The 21,487-nt window shown below is 47.7% G+C and overlaps 1 protein-coding gene across 1 annotated transcript; it reads right to left on the minus strand.

The window, feature by feature from the left end:
- Positions 1–6,244: 6,244 nt before the first annotated feature.
- Ubc (ubiquitin C) lies at positions 6,245–10,785 on the minus strand. Its single transcript, XM_085837202.1, has 2 exons — positions 10,664–10,785; positions 6,245–8,992 (listed from the first exon to the last, which is right to left on the minus strand). The coding sequence occupies exon 2, from the start codon at positions 8,987–8,989 to the stop codon at positions 6,329–6,331; it is 2,661 nt and encodes an 886-aa protein (XP_085693328.1). The 5' UTR covers positions 8,990–8,992; positions 10,664–10,785; the 3' UTR covers positions 6,245–6,328.
- Positions 10,786–21,487: the final 10,702 nt, after the last annotated feature.

A 21,487-nucleotide genomic window follows, 5' to 3' on the forward strand; every position in this document is an offset into this window, starting at 1 on the left:
GTGTGTGTGTGTGGGGGGGTGCTTGCCACAGTGTACGTGTAAAAGTCAGGGGTCAACTTTATAGTGTTCTGTCCTCTCACCTTTACATGAGGTCAGGGAAAACAAATTGGATCACCAGACTTGCTTATCAGCTGAGCCATCTCACCAGTTCTCTTCTGCACATTTGTTTAAAGATTTATTTTCTTTCTTTTTTATGAGATAGGACCTATGTAGTCCTGGCTGCTCTGGAACTTGCCATGTAGACCATGCTGGCCTCTAAGTTACAGAGATCCTCCTGCCTCTGCCTCTTGAGTGCTGGGATTAAAGGTGTGCAGCCAAATACCTTGCTACTTTTTATGATTTTAAATTGTGTGTGTGTGTGTGTGTGGTTTTGTGCCCTAAGTGCTGTGCTTATGGAGTTCAGAAGAGAGTTGGATATCTTGGAGCTCATGTTATAAGACATTGTGAGCCTTTGAGGTGGGTGCTAGGATCTGAACTTGAGTCCTAGGCAAGAGCAGGAAATAAGTTTCAACTGCTGAGCTGGTTCTCCAGCCCCTCTCTCCCACTACTTATTTAAACAAGTTCTCACTATATAGTCCTAGCTGACCTGGAACTTGCTATGTGGACTAGGCTAGCCTGAAATTCACAGAGAATCACAGATTTTAAGGATGTGTGCCACTGCACCTGGCTCCTCTGAATCTTTTGTTTTGATGTTTTAGGTATTTGAGACAGGACCTCATTTTGGTTTTTTTTTGTTGTTGTTGTTGTTGTTTTGAGACAGGGTTTCTCTGTATAGCCCTGGAACTCACTTTGTAAACCAGGCTGGCCTCGAACTCAGAAATCCACCTGCCTCTGCCTCCCGAGTGCTGGGATTAAAGGCGTGTGCCACCACACTGGGCAGGACCTCATTTTGTAGCTCAGATGGTCTAAACTGATGGCCCTTTCTACCTCTTCAGTGCTGAGCTTAGTGTACCCCTTCCCCGGCCTGAGCCATGGTTTTCTATGATCATCTCTAAGGGAGAGACAGGTATACCCTAATCTTCACCTCCTACCAAAATTCATGTCCTTAACACAGAGGAGAAAAGAGTAATGAGGGAAAAAGTCAGCTTGAGTTTCCACCTCCAGAAGTCACAGGAAAGAGGTAACACCTTAATTTCTGGGCATTGATGTTTGCAAGGCACATCTCCAACAGACCAGCTGTATTGATGAGAACAGAGACAGGAGCTTCAAACACCATCACATAGCAGATTTGGGTCTTTGTGTTTTGATTTCCCTCTACTGGAGCAGCCTCTGAGTAGCAGCTCAACAAAGCTTTGGCTGAACAACCACAAAATGAACCCTACTGGGAGAAAATGTTAATTGCACATACTTTGGACAAAAGACAGTCTCAATAAGTCATTAGTAATGATATAGGGTCTAGTGTGGTCCAGTTGTCCTCAAACTTCCAGCCTTCAGCTCCCTCTCTGGAACTGCAGGCCTGCACCACGGGGCCCACTTATGCTGTGCAAGAGATAGAACCCTGTGCCTCATGGCTTTACTACTAGTGCTCTACACTCTGGGCCTTAGTCTGAGGTCATCATTCTTCAGTGTACCCGGGGTTCAGAGTTTCCAGTGCCAGCTGCAGGATCAATCAGTCAATCGATCAATTCCCTAGATTTTCAAACTCTCAGCCTGTTTAAGGTCCTGGATACCATTCCAAGCACTACAGCAGAAAACCAGTGTCTAGGCCCTGCTCCACACCAAACATTTGGCCCCTTTTGAAAGTCAGGTCTCCTGTTGATCTACACCCAGGTTCTCTCCCAGCACCTGGTCCCTGCTCCATCCTCTGAGGCTCTTTAGTTTTGCAGCACTTCCCTTAGCACCTGAACCACCTAGAGCTACAAGTGTCACTGTCACCATGGATGACCTACTACCCAATGTTAAGCCACTAAAATAAAGGACTCTCAACACCTGAAAACTCAATGTTGCTAAAATCCCTTCCCTTGGGGAAACGGAAACCACATCTCCCCCTCCTCCTAAGGTCCAAGGACAAATGTTGGCTTGAGTCCACCAAAGTTTGCTCACTGAAACTAATAAGTTTACTGGGCTTGCTTACAGAGCATATGTGAGGGGTTATGAGCAGAAGTGTGGGTGACCGCTAAAGCAATGACACTGTAAAGTCTGTACCCAGCATGGATGACGACTTCCTTGTGGTCACATAAAGCCTGCCTCTCCTAGTTCTTTTTTGCCTATTTTCTCTAGCCCCTCCTGGAGACTATATACAGTTATGAGAAAGTTGGGAGAACTGGCTGGATATTCAGTTGAGGGTCCCATGACCCTGCCTGCCTCTCCTACAAAACAATACCAATAGTCAACAGGCCCTGTTATTTTTGCAAGCTTGCACAGCTGATTTGATGAAGATGGTGGCAGTGTGGCTTGTAAGACAGTCCTACACAACACTGAGGCATAAGGAGGTTCAAGGTCAGCCTGGGTTACATGGTATTCTCTGTGGGGAAAAAAATTAGGAGAGGAAACACCTAAGTAGGTGCAGTGGCTTTAGGAACAAGGACAGCTTGGGTCTGAAGGACAATTGTGGGGAGGCTTTACAGAATGTGGGTAGATTTGTGGAGTGGTTGAGACCTTTTGCTTGGTATAATTCAGTGGGTGTTGTGGTTTAATTTCAACTGTGGTGGGACCCTTGGCTAAGGGCTAGAGAACAGCAATTGCTTAACCAACTACAACCTCTTGGGGGCACTGCAGCCTTCATTACTAAACGTGCATGTGGCCCAGTGATGTCCTCTTTGGGGAGAGTATTGCTTGCCAGGACTGCCCATCTGGAAGTATAGACATGTGAGTGAAGGTGCCTGCTGCTGACTCCCCTTAGAGCTTGAGTTACAAGTGGTTAGTATATACACTCAGGCCTAGTACGTTCTGACTCAACCTCACCTCTGTAAGTGAACTTAGTTCCAAGTGTGAAGTGAAAACTATGGAGTGCTTTAAACTCATTATACCGAGGACTCTAGGAAGCAGAGCAGCTTTCTTCATATGCTCCTGACAGTCCAGTTCTGTTACCCTGGCTTTCTATTTTTGAGAAAAGGAATTTCTCCCCTTTGCATATGTTGTAAGGCTAATAGACCTAATAATACCGAGATCTGAAGTGAAAACATGCAGTAGTCAGTGTATAGCCTAGAGCTCTCCCAGTGTCTCTGAGGACCTGTATGTATGAAGCTGAACACAATGGGGTGGGAGCACCAGCCAGAAGCAAGGATGGCATTGTCCCCATTATAAAATGAGTATTTGAAACCAAGTAGCACATATTCAGACACTATGAGCAACAGGTCAGCAAGTGCTTGCTGCTAGACTGGATATGGAGCTTTGGGTACCAACCACACAGTGGAAAGACTGACTCTAATCTTCATACACGTAGACTGACAGACTTGGGGAGTGGTTGAGACCTCTTACCTGCTGTAATCCAGTAGGCATCCTGAAATTCAGTCTTGAATACCAGGCTGGCCTTAACTTTGCCTGCCTCTGGAACACACTCACCAACAGGCTATACTTTTAACTTTAAAATCTTTGTATTGTTTTGTCTGCCTTCTGCCCAAAAGCCCAAAGAGGGTATGGGATTACAAATGATCTGTGAGGGGCTGGTGAGATGGCTCAGTGGGTAAGAGCACCCGACTGCTCTTCCGAAGGTCCGGAGTTCAAATCCCAGCAACCACATGGTGGCTCACAACCATCCATAACGAGATCTGGCGCCCTCTTCTGGAGTGTCCGAAGACAGCTACAGTGTACTTACATATAATCAATAAATAAATCTTTAAAAAAAAAAATGATCTGTGATATGGGTACAAGAAATTGAACCTTGGTCTGTTGGAGAAACCCTTAAGCTCAGGCTTAACCTCTCAGCTTATAAATCTGACATTAGGGAAGTTGAGGCAGGAACATACAAGTTCAAAGCTAGTCTGGGCTACACCATGTGTTCTCCCTGAACAGAACTAGAATTAAAAAAACAAAGTGAGGTGAATTTTAGCTCCAGAGCAGATCATGTACTTACATGGCTAAGGCTGGTTATTTCATTATTCCTCACCATCATTCAAAAACAAAACAAAACCAACAAACAAACAAACAACTTAAGACAGGTACAAAGCGACAGGGCCATCAAACGCTATTGCTGCCTACATAGCTCTAATTTAGGATGAGCAACTAAGAAAAAACAAGCATTTCCTCCCAAAGTCCAGGATTGTCTTCATGGAATACCCTGCACTTTCCACATAGATGAATCAAACCAGCTTGGTTTGGTGGCACAAGTTCCAGGATAGCCAAGACAAATTACACTCACTTTATCAGTTTTTTCCTTTTGTTTTTTTTTTTTTTTTTTTTTTTTGGTTTTTCGAGACAGGGTTTCTCTGTATAGCCCTGGCTGTCCTGGAACTCACTTTGTAGACCAGGCTGACCTCGAACTCAGAAATCCACCTGCCTCTGCCTCCCAAGTGCTGGGATTAAAGGCGTGCGCCACCACCGCCCGGCTACCTTTTGGTTTTTTGAGACAAGGTTTCTCTGTGTAGCTCTGGCTGTCCTGGATGGAACTCACTCTGTAGACCAGGCTGGTCTCAAATTCAAGAAATCCACCTGCCTCTGCATCTCAAGTGCTGGGGTTAAAGGCGTGCGCCACCATGCCCAGCTCAGTATCAGTTTTAATGAAATGACTAAGTATACTTTGAATCCTTAGTGGAGGTACATGCTAAGGCTAGACTTACTGGGCCACTCCGGACAAGTGGCAGTGAGGCACAATGTGTCAATTACAAGACCAGCACTCCAAAGTCTGAATCGCTTCTCCAGGCCAATCATAACACACATAATAACCTGACTAGACCCACTTGGGCACATTAAGGTCAATACTCCATACAAGACCTTTAGCTGTAATCACATAACCTAGGGAAACTTTTTTGTGTGTGACAAGTCTTACTATAGCCTTGGCTGGCCTGGAACTCATGAACTCAGATCTGCTTGCCTCTGCTAGGTGCTAGGATTAAAAGTTAGTGCCACCATGTTCACTTCAGCTTCTTTTCACCATTACTATACATAATGTCCTCAGTACAACTAGGTGATAATTACCTGGTATGTTTTACAGAAAATTCCACTTCTGGCCTAGACACAGCACAATGAGAGCAGATAACTTGTCAGAGAACCGAGTTTGATTCATCTCTAGGGGAATGTGACAACTGCCTTGAGCATCCATATAAAAATACACTTTGCAAAATAAGTTTAAACCTTAAAATTGTATTTGATATGTTCACATCTTTTTAGAAATATAATATTTTAGAGCAAAGAATTTGTTCTTATAAGATTTAAGTTCAGGGCTGATGAGATGGCTCAGTAGTTAAGAGCATTGGTTGCTCTTCCAGAGGTCCTGAGTTCAATTCCCAGCAACCACATGGTGGCTCACAGCCATCTTTAATGGGATCTGATGCCCTCTTCTGGTGTGTCTAAAGACAGCAACAGTGTATTCATAGATGTGAAATAATCTTTTAAAAAAAAGATTTAGGCCGGGCGTGGCGGCGCACGACTTTAATCCCAGCACTTGGGAGGCAGAGGCAGGCAGATTTCTGAGTTCGTCCAGACTGGTCTACAGAGTGAGTTCCAGGACAGCCAGGGCTACAGAGAAACCATCTTAAAAAAAAAAAAAACAAAAAGATTTTTCAGTTGTCAACATTCACATGATGGTTCAAACACCAAGGGACTGAACACTTCTGACGACCTCCTTCATAGGTTAAATACCAACACCCTAATAACTTTAAAAATCTTAAAATACCCAGGGTGGTGGTGGTGGCAAATACCTCTTTTTTTAAAAACTTGTTTATTCTATGTGAGTACACTAGCTGTCTTCAGACACACCAGATGAGGGCATCGGATCCTATTACAGATGGTTATGAGCCAACATGTGGTTGCTGGGACTTGAACTCAGGACCTCTGGAAGAGCTGTAGGTGCTCTTCACCAGCAATCCATCTCTCCAGCCCAGCAAATACCTTTTATCCCAGCACTTGAAAGACACGTGGATCTCTTCGGAATTCGAGGTCACACTGGTATGCAGAGGAAGATCCAGGACAGAAAAGGTTACACACTGAGAAACAAGGTTTTTGGAAAATACTTTTAAAAACTAATACTTACCATACAGTCCCTATTCCAACATTATCTTACCTGATAGGTACACTGATGACACAAACTTGATATGATAGATTCTACATCCCAATACAAGGAACCAACCAACAAAACAAATGAAGATTTTTGGGAATGCAAGAACTTTATTCAAAGTGCAATGAAACTTGTTAACAGCTTAGAAGATAGGGAAAACTAAGACCTCCCCCATCAAACCCAAGAACAAGCACAAGGAGGGCTCTTTTTAGATACTGTGGTGAGGAAGGTACGTCTGTCTTCCTGTTTGATCTTCTTGGTGGTAACATTGGGCTCGACGTCCAAGGTGATGGTCTTGCCTGTCAGGGTCTTCACAAAGATCTGCATCCCACCTCTGAGGCGAAGGACCAAGTGCAGGGTGGACTCTTTCTGGATGTTGTAGTCGGACAGGGTGCGGCCATCTTCCAGCTGCTTGCCTGCAAAGATCAGCCTCTGCTGGTCAGGGGGGATGCCCTCCTTGTCCTGGATCTTTGCCTTGACATTCTCAATGGTGTCACTGGGCTCGACCTCCAGGGTGATGGTCTTGCCTGTCAGGGTCTTCACAAAGATCTGCATCCCACCTCTGAGGCGAAGGACCAGGTGCAGGGTGGACTCTTTCTGGATGTTGTAGTCAGACAGGGTGCGGCCATCTTCCAGCTGCTTGCCTGCAAAGATCAGCCTCTGCTGGTCAGGGGGGATGCCCTCCTTGTCCTGGATCTTTGCCTTGACATTCTCAATGGTGTCACTGGGCTCGACCTCCAGGGTGATGGTCTTGCCTGTCAGGGTCTTCACAAAGATCTGCATCCCACCTCTGAGGCGAAGGACCAGGTGCAGGGTGGACTCTTTCTGGATGTTGTAGTCAGACAGGGTGCGGCCATCTTCCAGCTGCTTGCCTGCAAAGATCAGCCTCTGCTGGTCAGGGGGGATGCCTTCTTTGTCCTGGATCTTTGCCTTGACATTCTCAATGGTGTCACTGGGCTCGACCTCCAGGGTGATGGTCTTGCCTGTCAGGGTCTTCACAAAGATCTGCATCCCACCTCTGAGGCGAAGGACCAAGTGCAGGGTGGACTCTTTCTGGATGTTGTAGTCGGACAGGGTGCGGCCATCTTCCAGCTGCTTGCCTGCAAAGATCAGCCTCTGCTGGTCAGGGGGGATGCCCTCCTTGTCCTGGATCTTTGCCTTGACATTCTCAATGGTGTCACTGGGCTCGACCTCCAGGGTGATGGTCTTGCCTGTCAGGGTCTTCACAAAGATCTGCATCCCACCTCTGAGGCGAAGGACCAGGTGCAGGGTGGACTCTTTCTGGATGTTGTAGTCAGACAGGGTGCGGCCATCTTCCAGCTGCTTGCCTGCAAAGATCAGCCTCTGCTGGTCAGGGGGGATGCCCTCCTTGTCCTGGATCTTTGCCTTGACATTCTCAATGGTGTCACTGGGCTCGACCTCCAGGGTGATGGTCTTGCCTGTCAGGGTCTTCACAAAGATCTGCATCCCACCTCTGAGGCGAAGGACCAAGTGCAGGGTGGACTCTTTCTGGATGTTGTAGTCGGACAGGGTGCGGCCATCTTCCAGCTGCTTGCCTGCAAAGATCAGCCTCTGCTGGTCAGGGGGGATGCCCTCCTTGTCCTGGATCTTTGCCTTGACATTCTCAATGGTGTCACTGGGCTCGACCTCCAAGGTGATGGTCTTGCCTGTCAGGGTCTTCACAAAGATCTGCATCCCACCTCTGAGGCGAAGGACCAAGTGCAGAGTGGACTCTTTCTGGATGTTGTAGTCAGACAGGGTGCGGCCATCTTCCAGCTGCTTGCCTGCAAAGATCAGCCTCTGCTGGTCAGGGGGGATGCCCTCCTTGTCCTGGATCTTTGCCTTGACATTCTCAATGGTGTCACTGGGCTCGACCTCCAGGGTGATGGTCTTGCCTGTCAGGGTCTTCACAAAGATCTGCATCCCACCTCTGAGGCGAAGGACCAAGTGCAGGGTGGACTCTTTCTGGATGTTGTAGTCGGACAGGGTGCGGCCATCTTCCAGCTGCTTGCCTGCAAAGATCAGCCTCTGCTGGTCAGGGGGGATGCCCTCTTTGTCCTGGATCTTTGCCTTGACATTCTCAATGGTGTCACTGGGCTCGACCTCCAGGGTGATGGTCTTGCCTGTCAGGGTCTTCACAAAGATCTGCATCCCACCTCTGAGGCGAAGGACCAGGTGCAGGGTGGACTCTTTCTGGATGTTGTAGTCAGACAGGGTGCGGCCATCTTCCAGCTGCTTGCCTGCAAAGATCAGCCTCTGCTGGTCAGGGGGGATGCCCTCCTTGTCCTGGATCTTTGCCTTGACATTCTCAATGGTGTCACTGGGCTCGACCTCCAGGGTGATGGTCTTGCCTGTCAGGGTCTTCACAAAGATCTGCATCCCACCTCTGAGGCGAAGGACCAAGTGCAGGGTGGACTCTTTCTGGATGTTGTAGTCGGACAGGGTGCGGCCATCTTCCAGCTGCTTGCCTGCAAAGATCAGCCTCTGCTGGTCAGGGGGGATGCCCTCTTTGTCCTGGATCTTTGCCTTGACATTCTCAATGGTGTCACTGGGCTCGACCTCCAGGGTGATGGTCTTGCCTGTCAGGGTCTTCACAAAGATCTGCATCCCACCTCTGAGGCGAAGGACCAGGTGCAGGGTGGACTCTTTCTGGATGTTGTAGTCAGACAGGGTGCGGCCATCTTCCAGCTGCTTGCCTGCAAAGATCAGCCTCTGCTGGTCAGGGGGGATGCCCTCCTTGTCCTGGATCTTTGCCTTGACATTCTCAATGGTGTCACTGGGCTCGACCTCCAGGGTGATGGTCTTACCAGTTAAGGTTTTCACAAAGATCTGCATTGTCTGTCACAAAATATACAAAACAATTCACAGGTCAGGAATGACACAGATATCTGTGGGATGGCATCAACATACGTCAACTGGATGCTAGTTAAGTCTAAATAGCAAAGTCTCTCTCTACATAGATTCTGTTTCGATTCCAACCCCCCACCCTGCAAAACCATCAAGAAAATAAAATTCTTGACTCACAAAGTTAAGAAACCTAGGCATGGTGAGTCCTTTTGTATTACCAAATTTGTAGGATGGAGACTTCAGTATGCCAACAGCTGAAAGTCAATTCCTGTCAATTTGAACAGTTTGCAAAAAACCTGACCTCTGGGAGGTTATGAGGACACTCTCCCAAAAAGTCAGAAACCACAGCACTTAGGAGGCAAAATTACCAAGTCCCGGATTCAGTTCCAGAATGGTAACATAGCAAGTTACTATTGCAAAACTGAAGTCTGAGCCCATGCCTATCGCTGACCTCAGCACTGGGGACACTGAGTTGTGCAGATCTCTAACTGGGAGGTCAGCCAGAGACTGTGAGATCCTGCCTCAACCCTCCTTACCCCCCAAAACCACCAAACTTTTGTCTGAACGATTAAAATTAGTCTGGGGTGGTGGTACTGGCCTTGGACCTCATCACATGGGGTGGTAGAGGCAGAGGTTTTGACAGTTTAAAAAACACCCTTGTCGGCCAGGCGTGGTGGCGTATGCCTTTAATCCCAGCACTCGGGAGGCAGAGGCAGGCGGATTTCTGAGTTCGAGGCCAGCCTGGTCTACAAAGTGAGTTCCAGGACAGCCAGGGCTACACAGAGAAACCCTGTCTCGAAAAACCAAAAAAAAAACCAAAAAACAAAAAACAAAAAAACAAAACACCCTTGTCGCAGGGCAATGGTGGCACACGCTTTACGTCCCAACACTTGGGAGGCAGAGGCAGGCGTATTTCTGGGTTCAAGGCCAGCCTGGTCTACAGAGTGAGTTCCAGGACAGCCAGGGGTTACATAGAGAAACCCTGTCTCGAGCCTCCCCCCGCCCAAGTTTCAGTAGCCATCGCTGTACAGCGACATTCTTAAAGCGAAACAGGACAAGAAAGGCTCACATTTCCCCTCTGAATTTCCGGTTCCTGTTTACTCTGGAGAGGCTACCGGAGGCCGAGACCCAAACCCTGTCCTACAACTGAGGGAAAGCTAAAGTCAAGATAGTGGCGTCACTATCCATTAGGAGGCCACGCAACCCGCGACGTCACTGGGGGCGGCAGGCCAGGCAGGCTGAACCGCCGCCCAACCCCCTTCCGGTCTCGATCGCACTTCCGTCTTTCCGCAAACGGACGGACCAACGCCGGGCCAGTCGACCTCTCCGGCCAGCCCAATCCCCGCGGCTCTCACAGCAGAGGCTCCTACGGCGCGCAACCCGAATTCAGTCCCCACCCCAAAGTCTCCGACGTCCCCGGCTTAACCGGCGGGCAGCGGCCTCGCGGGCCTGCTTTTTCCTCCCCCAACCTCGTCCAGCGCGTCAGGGCCGCGCGTCTTCCCCCTCAGGCTTCCATTTGGCCGCCATCTTGCCGCCCAGTCCTCCGCCTCCGGGCAGCCGCTGTCCGCGCGGGCCACGAGAACCAAACGTCCGGGCCGCGGGGCTGCCTCTCTCCCCGTCCCGCCTCCCGTCCCCCGCCGGGTGCGGCGGCTTTCTCCTCACCAGCGGTGGTGGCGACAGTCCTCAAAGAGCAGACGGAACTCGCAGTCTCCACGGAACTAGCTGCGACACGCCCGGCGTCTCTTTATATAGTCACCGAAGCCCCGCCCTTCCCCCTCCCGCGCAGTCCCTCCGCGGGCAATGCGGTCGGGGACTACTTTGTAACGCCGGGTCCAGTCTCGGCAGCGGAAGCGACAGGCTAAAACCATCAAGGTTCCCCTCTCGTGGAGTTGTTTCACGGTGGCGTCCAGAGAGTGAGGGGCTTTGTGTGGGCGGCAGGGCTGCGACCTCGGGCGACCCGCGGAGGGATCAGCGCGTGTGAGGCGATCTGCGCTAAAACACGGCTGGGATCACTGAGGCCGGAGCGGGCCTCGGCGCAGGCGCACTGCGGCTTCGCGGCCTGGAGCCCCTAATCAGGCCAGCACCCCCCACCCCTGTTTTCTTTCCGCGTTAGGGGGACCCAGGGCTTTGGCTCCTGTCACACTGGGATCCCATTGGTGACCTCGCCTCCTCAATCCCCTCATCCCCGGCGGGTCACTGTGCCCAACCCTCACTGTTTTGGCACAGTGACAGGGTGGATGACTGTGCAAATCTCCGAACAAGGAAAATGACAAAGGGTTTTTAATAAATTAAAAAAAAAAAAACTATGAAGGAGGAAATCTCTCCCCGATTTGGAAAAACGAATCTGAGTTTGTCAAGGAAAGCAGACAGTCTACACAGTTCTTGAAAACTGTTGGCATGAAATCTGAAGCCCAGCAGAACCTGATCTTTCCAGATTTTTCCTAAACCTTGTGTCCTTGGATTCGAGAAGGTTCTATGTTTTCTATGTGCTTGTCACTAAGTAAAGGTCAAAATTTCCAAATGTTCATATTTGTTGTTCATATTCTGAGACTGAACCCACTGAAGCCCTGATTTTTTATTTTTGTTGTTCAGATGGGGGGTTCTCTGTGTAGCCTATCCTGTCCTGGAATATGCTATGTAGACCAGGCTGGTCTCAAGTTTACATAGGTCCTCCTGCCTCTGCTTCCCAAGTCTGGTCTACAGATCAAGTTCCAGAATGGCCAGGGCTACACTTGACTTGAAAAACCAAAAACCAAACAAAAAACCCCACAAAAACAAAAAAAGCACAAATGTGCATGTGTAGTACAGTGTTCAGATTACAGCAAGTATATATCCCACTTATACGATTCAAATTATTCAGGTTTTTGAAATGTAAGGCCTAAGACCTTAGAAGGTAAGAATTGAATCCCTGGCCGGGCGTGGTGGCGCACGCCTTTAATCCCAGCACTTGGGAGGCAGAGGCAGGCGGATTTCTGAGTTCGAGGCCAGCCTGCTCTACAAAGAGAGTGCCAGGACAGCCAGGGCTACACAGAGAAACCCTGTCTCGAAAAACAAACAAACAAAAAAAAGAATTGAATCCCTGAGGGGGAGAGATGGCTCCCTAGTAGGAAGAGGTCTTTTTCCAGAGTACATGAATTCAATACCCAGCAACCCTGTCAGACAGCTAGCTTGTGACTCCAGCTTCAGGGGGGTCCAATGTCCCTAGGGGCACTCACATACATGTGGCACACACTTAGATGGACACACTATTAAATGCCTTTAATCTCAGCATTTTTTTGAGTTTTTTTTTGAGACAGGGTTCCCATATGTAGCTCTGGCTACCCTGGGACTCATGACATAGATCAGGCTGGGTTCTAACTTGCAGTTGATATTCCTGCCTCTACCACCCAGACACTGAGAATTCAGGCCTGTCTGTCTCCCTGGTTTAGGAATTCATAAACATTCAAGATCAGAAGTATTGTTCAAAATACACCTTAACTGCAGGTGTTGTTCGGAATAGACTTTATTTTCTGTGGTTTTTTTTCCCCATGAATCGAGGATATATGCCACTGTAAAATTAAAATGTCATTCTCCGGGTTTCTGGGAAGCCACGGTGATTTCTGAGGCAGAGTTCTGGGCAGGTCAGTTCTTTCTAGAATTCAGACAGAAGTTTGAAGAAGGGAAGAAAACACTGAAGTTGGTTCTAAAGCGATTCAGGCTTCCAGCCACACCATGCTATATTTGGCTGTGGCTTTGCTTCAGCCTCGTGATTCCTGTTTCTTGGCTGAGTCACCAGCTTTGTGGCATCAGGTTTTTTTCCAGAGTCTAGAAGATTCAGAGCCAGGCAGCCCTAATTTCAGAAGTGGGGGTGGGGGTAGGGGTGAGGAAGAAGCCAAGCTTGATGCCTGGACCTGGCCAAGGTGAGCTTGAAAGGAGGAGATCCTCAAGGCTCTGGGGTAAGAAGAAAGTACCTAGTGTAGAAGAACTACATGACCTACTGTCCAACAACCACGAGGAAAATGTGTATCATACGGAAACCTATGGCTACATGTAGTAATGAATGCTACTTTCTGTCAAGAGAAGAAAATATTTTTGACTCCAAGGATAAATTCTCTGAAAATCGACACATGGATTTTTTGGTTTGGTTTGGTTTGGGTTTTAGTTTTGAAACAGGGTTTCCTCTGTGTAGCTCTGGCTGTTCTGGAACTGAGGAGGCTGGCCTTGAACTCACAGAACTCCTCCTGCCTCTGCCTCCTGAAAGCTGGGGGGAGTGTGGTACCCCTAGTAAAATATATATAGGTTAAAATAATCTTTGAGAATTTCATACATACAATGTTTTTTTGTTTTGTTTTGTTGGTTTGGTTGTTTTTTTTGGTTTTTTTTTTGTTGTTGTTGTTTTTGTTTTTGTTTTTGTTTTCCGAGACAGGGTTTCTCTGTGTAGACCTGGCTGTCCTGGAACTCACTGTGTAGACCAGGCTGGCCTCGAACTCAGAAATTCAACTGCCTCTGCCTCCCAAGTGCTGGGATTAAAGGCCTGCACCACCACTGCTGGGGTGTTTTTTTGTTTTTTTAATTCTTTTTTTTTTTTTTTTATTCACTTTGCATCCTAATATCAGCTCCTTGTTTTGTTTTTAATAACCCATCCACAGTATGTTCTTACAACATACTGTTCTGATGTTCTGACCTACTTCTTAAAGGGCACAGGCAGCCAAGACAGGAGCAAATGGCTTCCCCCTCAGAGCTGGCTGCTGCTCCCGGGCACAGCCGCTTCTTAGCCAGGAGCCACCCAGTAAGTTTGTTACATCCCTTGAGGGTTAAGGAGGGGAATAATACTAGTCACAGATGCCAGAGACACTCATAGACAAGTCACAGTGACAGGCACTGCCACCCATATGGAACTCTGTGTCCTCAGATTTCCCTTACAGAGAACCTGGGAGCAGATTAATGGCAGCTGCTGGTCTAGTTTCTGAAAAGGTCTCCAATGTCCCATGTCCTACTTGGCCTCAAGGACTTAGGTATCAAGTCACAGCCCTAAAGTCCCAAACCTCCTGACCTAGTGCGGGGGGGGGGGGGGGGATATGCTAGAATGTGCTAGAAGCCCCGTGACTCACTGGATTCCTTCTGCAGTTCGTTCCACACCCAGATCCGTCCTTTGCAGGTGACCAGGGACGACCGCTTCCCAGCCGGCACCAATGGGGACCGAGAAAGGGCCCCAGCAACAGAGAGGGATTGGCTGAGGCCGCCTACGCGAAATGGGCTGTTCTGGGCTTAGGCCCCCAGCTGCGTGACGGGTGTGGGGAGTGGGGGGAGATGGGTGGCTGCCGCCTGTAGGTCCCTGCAGCTGGGTCATCCCGGTCTGAAGGTCACACCTGGTGTGTGACTGGACTCGGTAATAGGGGACGGGACAAAGCACAAGGGTCAGTTGGTGGTGTTTTTCTCCTCATAAGGAAGTGTGGAGCCAGAAGTCTGTTTTGCCACGGGTTAGCTCACCAGACGAGGTGACCAAGGCCAAGGGCAGGCCTCAGCTTGTAGAGCAAAGGGAGGGAGAAAAACAGGGCGCAGTGTTCTGCTTCCTGTTTATGAACAAGCATAGAGAAGCCGGACTTGGCTCAGCCGTGGCCCACCCTCAAGAGCAGACACCAGCTCTGTGCATTATGCGGTTTTTTATTCTTTTTTTGGTGTGCCCCCAAGGTCCGGTTTCTTTGTATGTAGCCCTCAAACAAACAACAATAACAATAAAAACCCAAACCAAGTCATTCTTCAAATTTTTCCAAAATTAGAAACGTGTAGATCCCAGGATGGGTCCTGTGTGAGCTGAGGCTCTCTGATTCCAGCCGGTCTACCTTAGTTCCTAAACGGGATGTAGGTTTCTCTGCTTCCGGAGCTGAGGCCTGACCTTAACCAGTAAAATCAAATACGTAAATGAGACCCAATACAGCTAGTATTTTTTGCAAAGGCGGACTCTACAGAGTTTAGACTGCCTTCATATTTATTCAGATACTTTATGCTAGAGTAGCAGGGAACCAGGCTTAAGACCTGATACTTATGATCTTGGGCATGGCCTACTGCTGTGGGCTTGACAGAGGTCTTAGCGATTGCAACCCCAGGCAGGCACCCTTAGGAGCCACCCAGTCGGCTCCCTGAGGTTTCCTAGCAACCCTGGAGAGACTTCAAATCCCATCTCAATTCTATTGCATCATCACACACACCCCAGAAGAGCCCTTTCCCACACTTTGTGGACCCCCACACCACGCATAAGCCTAAATTAAAACAGCTTCCTTCTTTTTTTTTTTTTTTCTAGGACGAGGTTTCTTTGTATAGCCCTTGTTGGCGTTTAGTATAGGCGCCGCCCCACGGTTACCTGGCAACAGCCAGGTATGCCTGACTCACTATAAAAGGGGCCGCTTGCCCCTTCCTCTCACTCTTGCTTTCTCTTGCTCCTGCTTCCTCACCCCCTTCCCCCTCTCTCTCTGATCCCCCCCCATGTGCTCATGGCCGGCCTCTACTTTGCGTGTTCTCTCTCTCTCTCTCTGCCTTTATCTCTAATCCCTCAACTCCCCTCCCCATGTCCTGAATAAACTTTATTCTATACTATAAAATGAGCGTGGCTGGTCCCTCAGGGGGAAGGAATGCCGCAGCATGGGCCTGCAGAGGCACCTCTTTCCCCGACACCATACCTCACCTCCTACAAACATATTCCTTCCTTCTCTATCTTTTTATAAAACACAACAGCCCTGGCTCTCCTGGCACTCACTCTGTAGGCGAGGCTGGCCTCAAACTCAGAGATCCATCAGGTTCTGGAATTTCAGGTGTTCAGGATTAAAGCTGTGCACCACTGCCCGCCGCCTGGCAAAAGTTAGAAAACATTTTATTTTTATTTGTGTATTATTGGGGGTGGAGCTGTGGGCTGCGTGTTATGACATGCATGTGGAAACTGAAGATCAACCGTGTGGAGTCACGCGTGGGGTTGAACTTGTAGCTACCATAGTATTCACTAAGCCATCTCCATGGCCCCTGTTTGTCTAGAGGTTTAATTCTTTTTTACTTTCTGTGTACGGGTGTTTGCCTGCATGTATGGTCTGGGCACCATGTGCACGGAGAATCTGATAGAAGGAAGTGAGGAATTCACGGGCACTGGAGTTATTATATATGATCTCGAGCTGCCCTGTAGGGGCTGGGAACCAAACATTTCATCGGTGGGTGTTAGGGGGTCACAGGTGGTCAGTGGTCTGCATTCCTATGTCATGTGATGAGATAGGGCCACCCAGTATAGCTGACCTTCTGAGATAAACTTTTTCCCCATTTTTGTGGTTATCCTCAGGCTGTCCTTTGGGAGGGGGATTTATGATCTTGTTCTGGATTTTATGGTCTGTTCCTAGAGCTGGTGTCTTATGACTTAGCTTCTGGGACTTATGGTGTATTCCTGAAACTGGTGCCCTATGCCCCCCCCCCTTTTTTTTAAATCAGGCCTGGTCTTTAAAATGGAGACACCACATGAGGTTTATATTGTCCTTTGACTAGATAGCTCAGGCTGATCACAAACTCCAGGTAACTCTTCTGCACCAGCCTTCTAAGTGTTGAGATACAAAACTGAGCCATGGCGCCCATCTTTCACACCTGGAACCACCCCAATTAAATGTTTAGCTCACCCCTCTCCCAGCCCTTGACACCCATCCTTCTATCTTTCCTTGAAATCCACCATTCACAGACATCTAATAGATTTTTTTAAGCTGTAAAATAATTTTATAGTTAATATTTTTGGTTAGTATTATGAACTACCAGGTTTCACGAAAGCACATTCATGCATATATGTTACTATATGTTGTTCTTACTCCTCATTTTTTATTTATTCATTTATTTGTTTTTTGGAGACTGGGTTTCTCTGTGTAACCCTGGCTGTCCAAAACTTACTCTGTAGACCAGGCTGGCCTCAAACTCAAGAAATCCACCTGCCTCTGTCTCCCAAGTGCTGGGATTAAAGGCATACACCACCACTGCCACTGCCTGGCTTGTTTTTTTTTTGTTGTTGTTGTTTTTTGTTTTGTTTTGTTTTGTTTTTTCGAGACAGGGTTTCTCTGTATAGGCCTGGCTGTCCTGAAACTCACTCTGTAGACCAGGCTGGCCTCGAACTCAGAAATCTGCCTGCCTCTGCCTCCCAAGTGCTAGGATTAAAGACGTGCGCCACCACTGCCCAGCTCAAGGCAACTCTTATAAAGACAACATTTAATTGGGGCTGGCTTACAGGTTCAGAGGTTCAGTTCATTATCATCAAGGTGGGAGCATGGCAGCATTCAGGCAGACATGATACAGGAGGAGCCAAGAGCTCTACATCTTCATCTGAAGACTGCTAGTGGAAGACTGACTTCCAGACATCTAGGGTGAGGGTCTTAAGACACAGTGCCCACAATGACACACCTACTCCAACAAGGCCACCCTCCTAATATGGCCACTCCCTGTGCCAAGCATATACAAACCATCACATTCCACTCCCTGGCTCCCATAGACTTGTTCAAACATATGAGTCTATGGAGGCCACACCTAAACATAGCATAATTCAAAACACATTTTGCCCAACTTCCAGAGTCCCCATAGTCTCAATAATGTTATCAATGTTAAAAGTCCAAAGTTCTAGTCTCTTCTGAGATTCTTTCAATCACTTAACTGTAATCCCCAAAGCAAGACAAGAAACCAACTGGACAAACTTCAAACTCTGCATCTCCATGTCTGATTTCAAAGCAGTGTTCAGATCTCCAACTCCCTTTTCATCTTTGTTGACTGCAACAAACTTCTTTCTCCTGGGCTGGTTCTAATGAAAGACTCTAAGACTCCCAAAGGGAGACACTCACTCAAGCCTCGGGGCAGCCGCGCACCCAAGAAGACACTGAGACCGAACTTAAGATGTATAGAGAGTAAGATTTAATACAGCAACGACAAGAAAGCACATAAAAAGCACATATACCAGAGGCTCTGGGGTCGAATCTCATACACCCAGCAAGGTGCAGAGGAGATCCGACAATTGGCCCAGACTTGTCACAGGCTTTTATAGGAGAAGGGTAAGGGGGGAGCAGGGCAGGGAAAGTACAAATTTGCGTCACTAAGGTGTTCTGCCAAGGGGCTTTACATAACCAAGGGGTCGTGTCCTATATTTTGGCAATGTACTCGATCTATTGGAACATTCTGGGGTAGTACCAGGAGGCCCCTATCTCAAAAATGTTCTTGGAACAGTCTTCAGTTAGGAGGGGTAGGACTAGGTTTTGTTCCAGGAGACCCTTATCTAAAAAATGTTCCTGGAGCAGTTTCCAATTGGGAGGGGGTACCTTGGGGTAAAAAGTTCAGGAGTGCTCCGGGAACAGTCTCTGGATGGGAGGGGTAAGAGAGTTCAGGAAAAGTTCAGTTTTTCCTCTTTCACTACCCCCTGTTAGCAGCTTTCCTCAGCAGATAGCCCACAGCTCTGACACCTCAAACATCTTGGGGTCTCCAAGGCAACTTCAACATTCCAGCTTCTTGTTCCAATGTCTGGGAGCCACACATGATCTTCTGGGCTCCTCCCAAGGGCTGGCATCATTTCTCCAGCTCTGCCCTCTGTAGCACTCTAAGCTCAAGTTGATCCACAGCACTTACCACTGCCACTACTGTTCTTGGTGATCATCCCATGCATAGATAGTACTGGCATCTCCAGTACACTTGGGTCTTCTGCTACAACTAGGCTTCACCAATAGCCTGTCATAGGCTCTCTTCTTGGTGCCAAGCCTCAAATCCTCAACTGCAGCCTTCACTAATGGCCTTCCTTGGTGAGCCTCAGTGGCTCTTTACAACTCCTTCATGTCTTCAAAACCAGTACCAAATACAGCTGCAGCACAAGGTACAAACTTGGCTATCTCTGGAACATAGATTCTTTGTGCTCTCAGAAAACACTTCCAAGAAGATTTCACCAAAGTGTTGCTGGCCTCTTCTTCTTCTTCTTCTTCTTCTTCTTCTTCTTCTTCTTCTTCTTCTTCTTCTTCTTCTTCTTCTTCTTCTTCTTCTTCTTCTTCCTTCTTCCTTTCTTCTTCCTTTCTTCTTCCTTCCTCCTCCTCCTCCTCCTCCTCCTCCTCCTCCTCCTCCTCCTCCTCCTCCTCCTTCTTCTTCTTCTTCTTCTTCTTCTTCTTCTTCTTCTTCTTCTTCTTCTTCTTCTTCTCTTGGTGGTACCCACCTTTAATCCCAGGAGATAAAGCCAAGTAGATCTCTGAGTTCAAGGCCAGCCTGGGGCAGAGCAAGTTCTAGGTGAATGAAAGTTTAAGTCCTTGAATGGTGGTACACACCTTTAACCCCAGAAGACAGGTATGCAGATCTCTTGAGTTCAAGGTCAATCTACAGAGCAAGATCCAGGACAGCCAAGGTTAGGCAGTGAAGGAGTTGGAAAACAGAAAGCTGGTGATAATGTAATAAAACAACCAGCAGACTTTAGCAGCTTTGGTCATTTGGCTCAGGCTTGATAGTCAAGAGGAGAACAAGACTACTGGGACAATTGATACTGGTGAGCAGGAGCTAAGAAATTAGCAGTGATTATGTTAAGAAGATACCAGCACTGCTGGGCAGTAGTGGCACAGGCCTTTAATCTCAAGGGAGGAGGAGGCAGGCAGATTTCTGAGTCCGAGGCCAGCCTGGTCTACAGAGTGAGTTCCAGGACAGCCAGGGCTACACAGAGAAACTCTATCTCGAAAACAAAACAAAACAAAACAAAATCTCAGCCCACCTTCCTTTTCCACTGCCCAATCACTGGCTCTCACCTTATCTTGTACCTGTCCTCACCTGCATATAGATAGCAATCTACAACATTCTTTACAGAAATACCCCAAATCAGTCTCTATTCTGAAATTCTCTTCTGAAACCTCTTGGGCCATGTATGCACAGTTGAAGACACTCACAGCAACAAAGTCTTCCATATTCCTACTAGGATGGCCCATCAACCCCCCCCCCCTTAAGGAATTCCATGGCTTTCCAAATCCAAAGTCCCCAAGTCCACATTCTTCCCAGCAAAAGCATGGTCAGGTCTATCACAGCAATATCCCACTCCTTGTACCAACTTCTGTCTTAGTTAGGGTTTTACTGCTGTGAACAGACACCATGACCACGGCAACTCTTATAAAGACCAGGCCAGGCAGTGGTGGCACATGCCTTTAATCCCAGCACCTGGGAGGCAGAGGCAGGTGGATTTCTGAGTTGGAGGCCAGCCTGGTCTACAGAGTGAGTTCCAGGACAGCCAGGGCTATACAGAGAAACTCTGTCTTGAAAAACCAAATAAATAATTAAATAAAGACAACATCTCAATTGGGGCTGGCTTACAGGTTCAGAGGCTCAAACCAAGGTGGGAGCATGGCAGCATGCAGGCAGACATGATACAGGAATAGCTGAGAGTTCTACCTCTTCATCTGAAGACTGCTAGTAGAAGGCTGACTTCCAGGCATCTAGGGTGAGGGTCTTAAGACACAGTGCCCACAGTGACACACCTATTCCAACAAGGCCACCCTCCATATACAAGTACATCACATATGTGGATTTTTTTTTTTTTTTTTTTTTTTTTTGAGACAGGGTTTCTCCGTATAGCCCTGGCTGTCCTGGAACTCACTCTGTAGACCAGGCTGACCTCCAACTCAGAAATCTGCCTGCCTCTGCCTCCCAGGTGCTGGGATTAAAGGTGTGTGCCACCACTGCCCAGCCACATATGTGGATTTTTGAAACAGGGTTTCTGTGTAGCCCTGGCTGTCCTGGAACCCTTTAGCCCCTGCTGCCTCGGCTACTGCTGCCACTACCACCGCCACTGTCAATGCCACTGCTACCTGGTAAAAACATGTTTTTCCAACTGCTGCATTTTATTTTAAGCTAGGGGTAGTTCATGCCTGTATGTCTAGAATCTGGGAGGCTGAGCTATGATGATGTGTTCCAGCTTACTATGGACTAAGAGACCTTGTCTCAAAAAAAAAAAAAAAAAAAAAAAAAAGAGGCAAGTGGATCTCAGAGTAGGCCAGCCTGGTCTACAGGGCTACACTAAGAAACAAACAAACAAACAAAACCCAACAAACAAACAAACAAACAAAAAGAAAATTTAAAAACTAAATAAAATAAAGAGGGGCTAGGGGGTAGGAGCAACATATAATGAATGACACACATGTGTGGATTTGCCTTTATGAAACCAGGTAGATCACGTGCTAACTGAAAATATTAATTTTAAAATTATTTTACTGTTAAAAAATGACCATTAGTTGGAATGAACAAACAAAAGAAAGGAAGGAAAGAAGGAAGGAAGGAAGGAAGGAAGGAAGGAAGGAAGGAAGGAAGGAAGGAAGGAAGCATATTTTCAAAGATTCATGACTCTCGGGAGAAATCCCATTCTTAGCACTAGCCTTTGGAAATGATGGCCCCTCCTGGTGGTTTCCTTTGTCCTGACTATCCATGAGGTAAAAGACAAGAGGTAGAACAGAAGCAGGTCATTAGTTTCCTGTCAGACCAGACAGACCATTTTAAAAA

This window comes from Mus caroli, unplaced genomic scaffold (assembly GCF_978045245.1).
Source record: "Mus caroli unplaced genomic scaffold, Mus_caroli_1 scaffold_4, whole genome shotgun sequence".
NCBI classification, from domain to species: Eukaryota; Metazoa; Chordata; class Mammalia; order Rodentia; family Muridae; genus Mus; species Mus caroli.

Excerpts from the sequence above, each read along its gene's own strand:
- Ubc (XM_085837202.1), bottom strand. The coding sequence starts at position 8,989 with ATGCAGATCTTTGTGAAAACCTTAACTGGTAAGACCATCACCCTGGAG.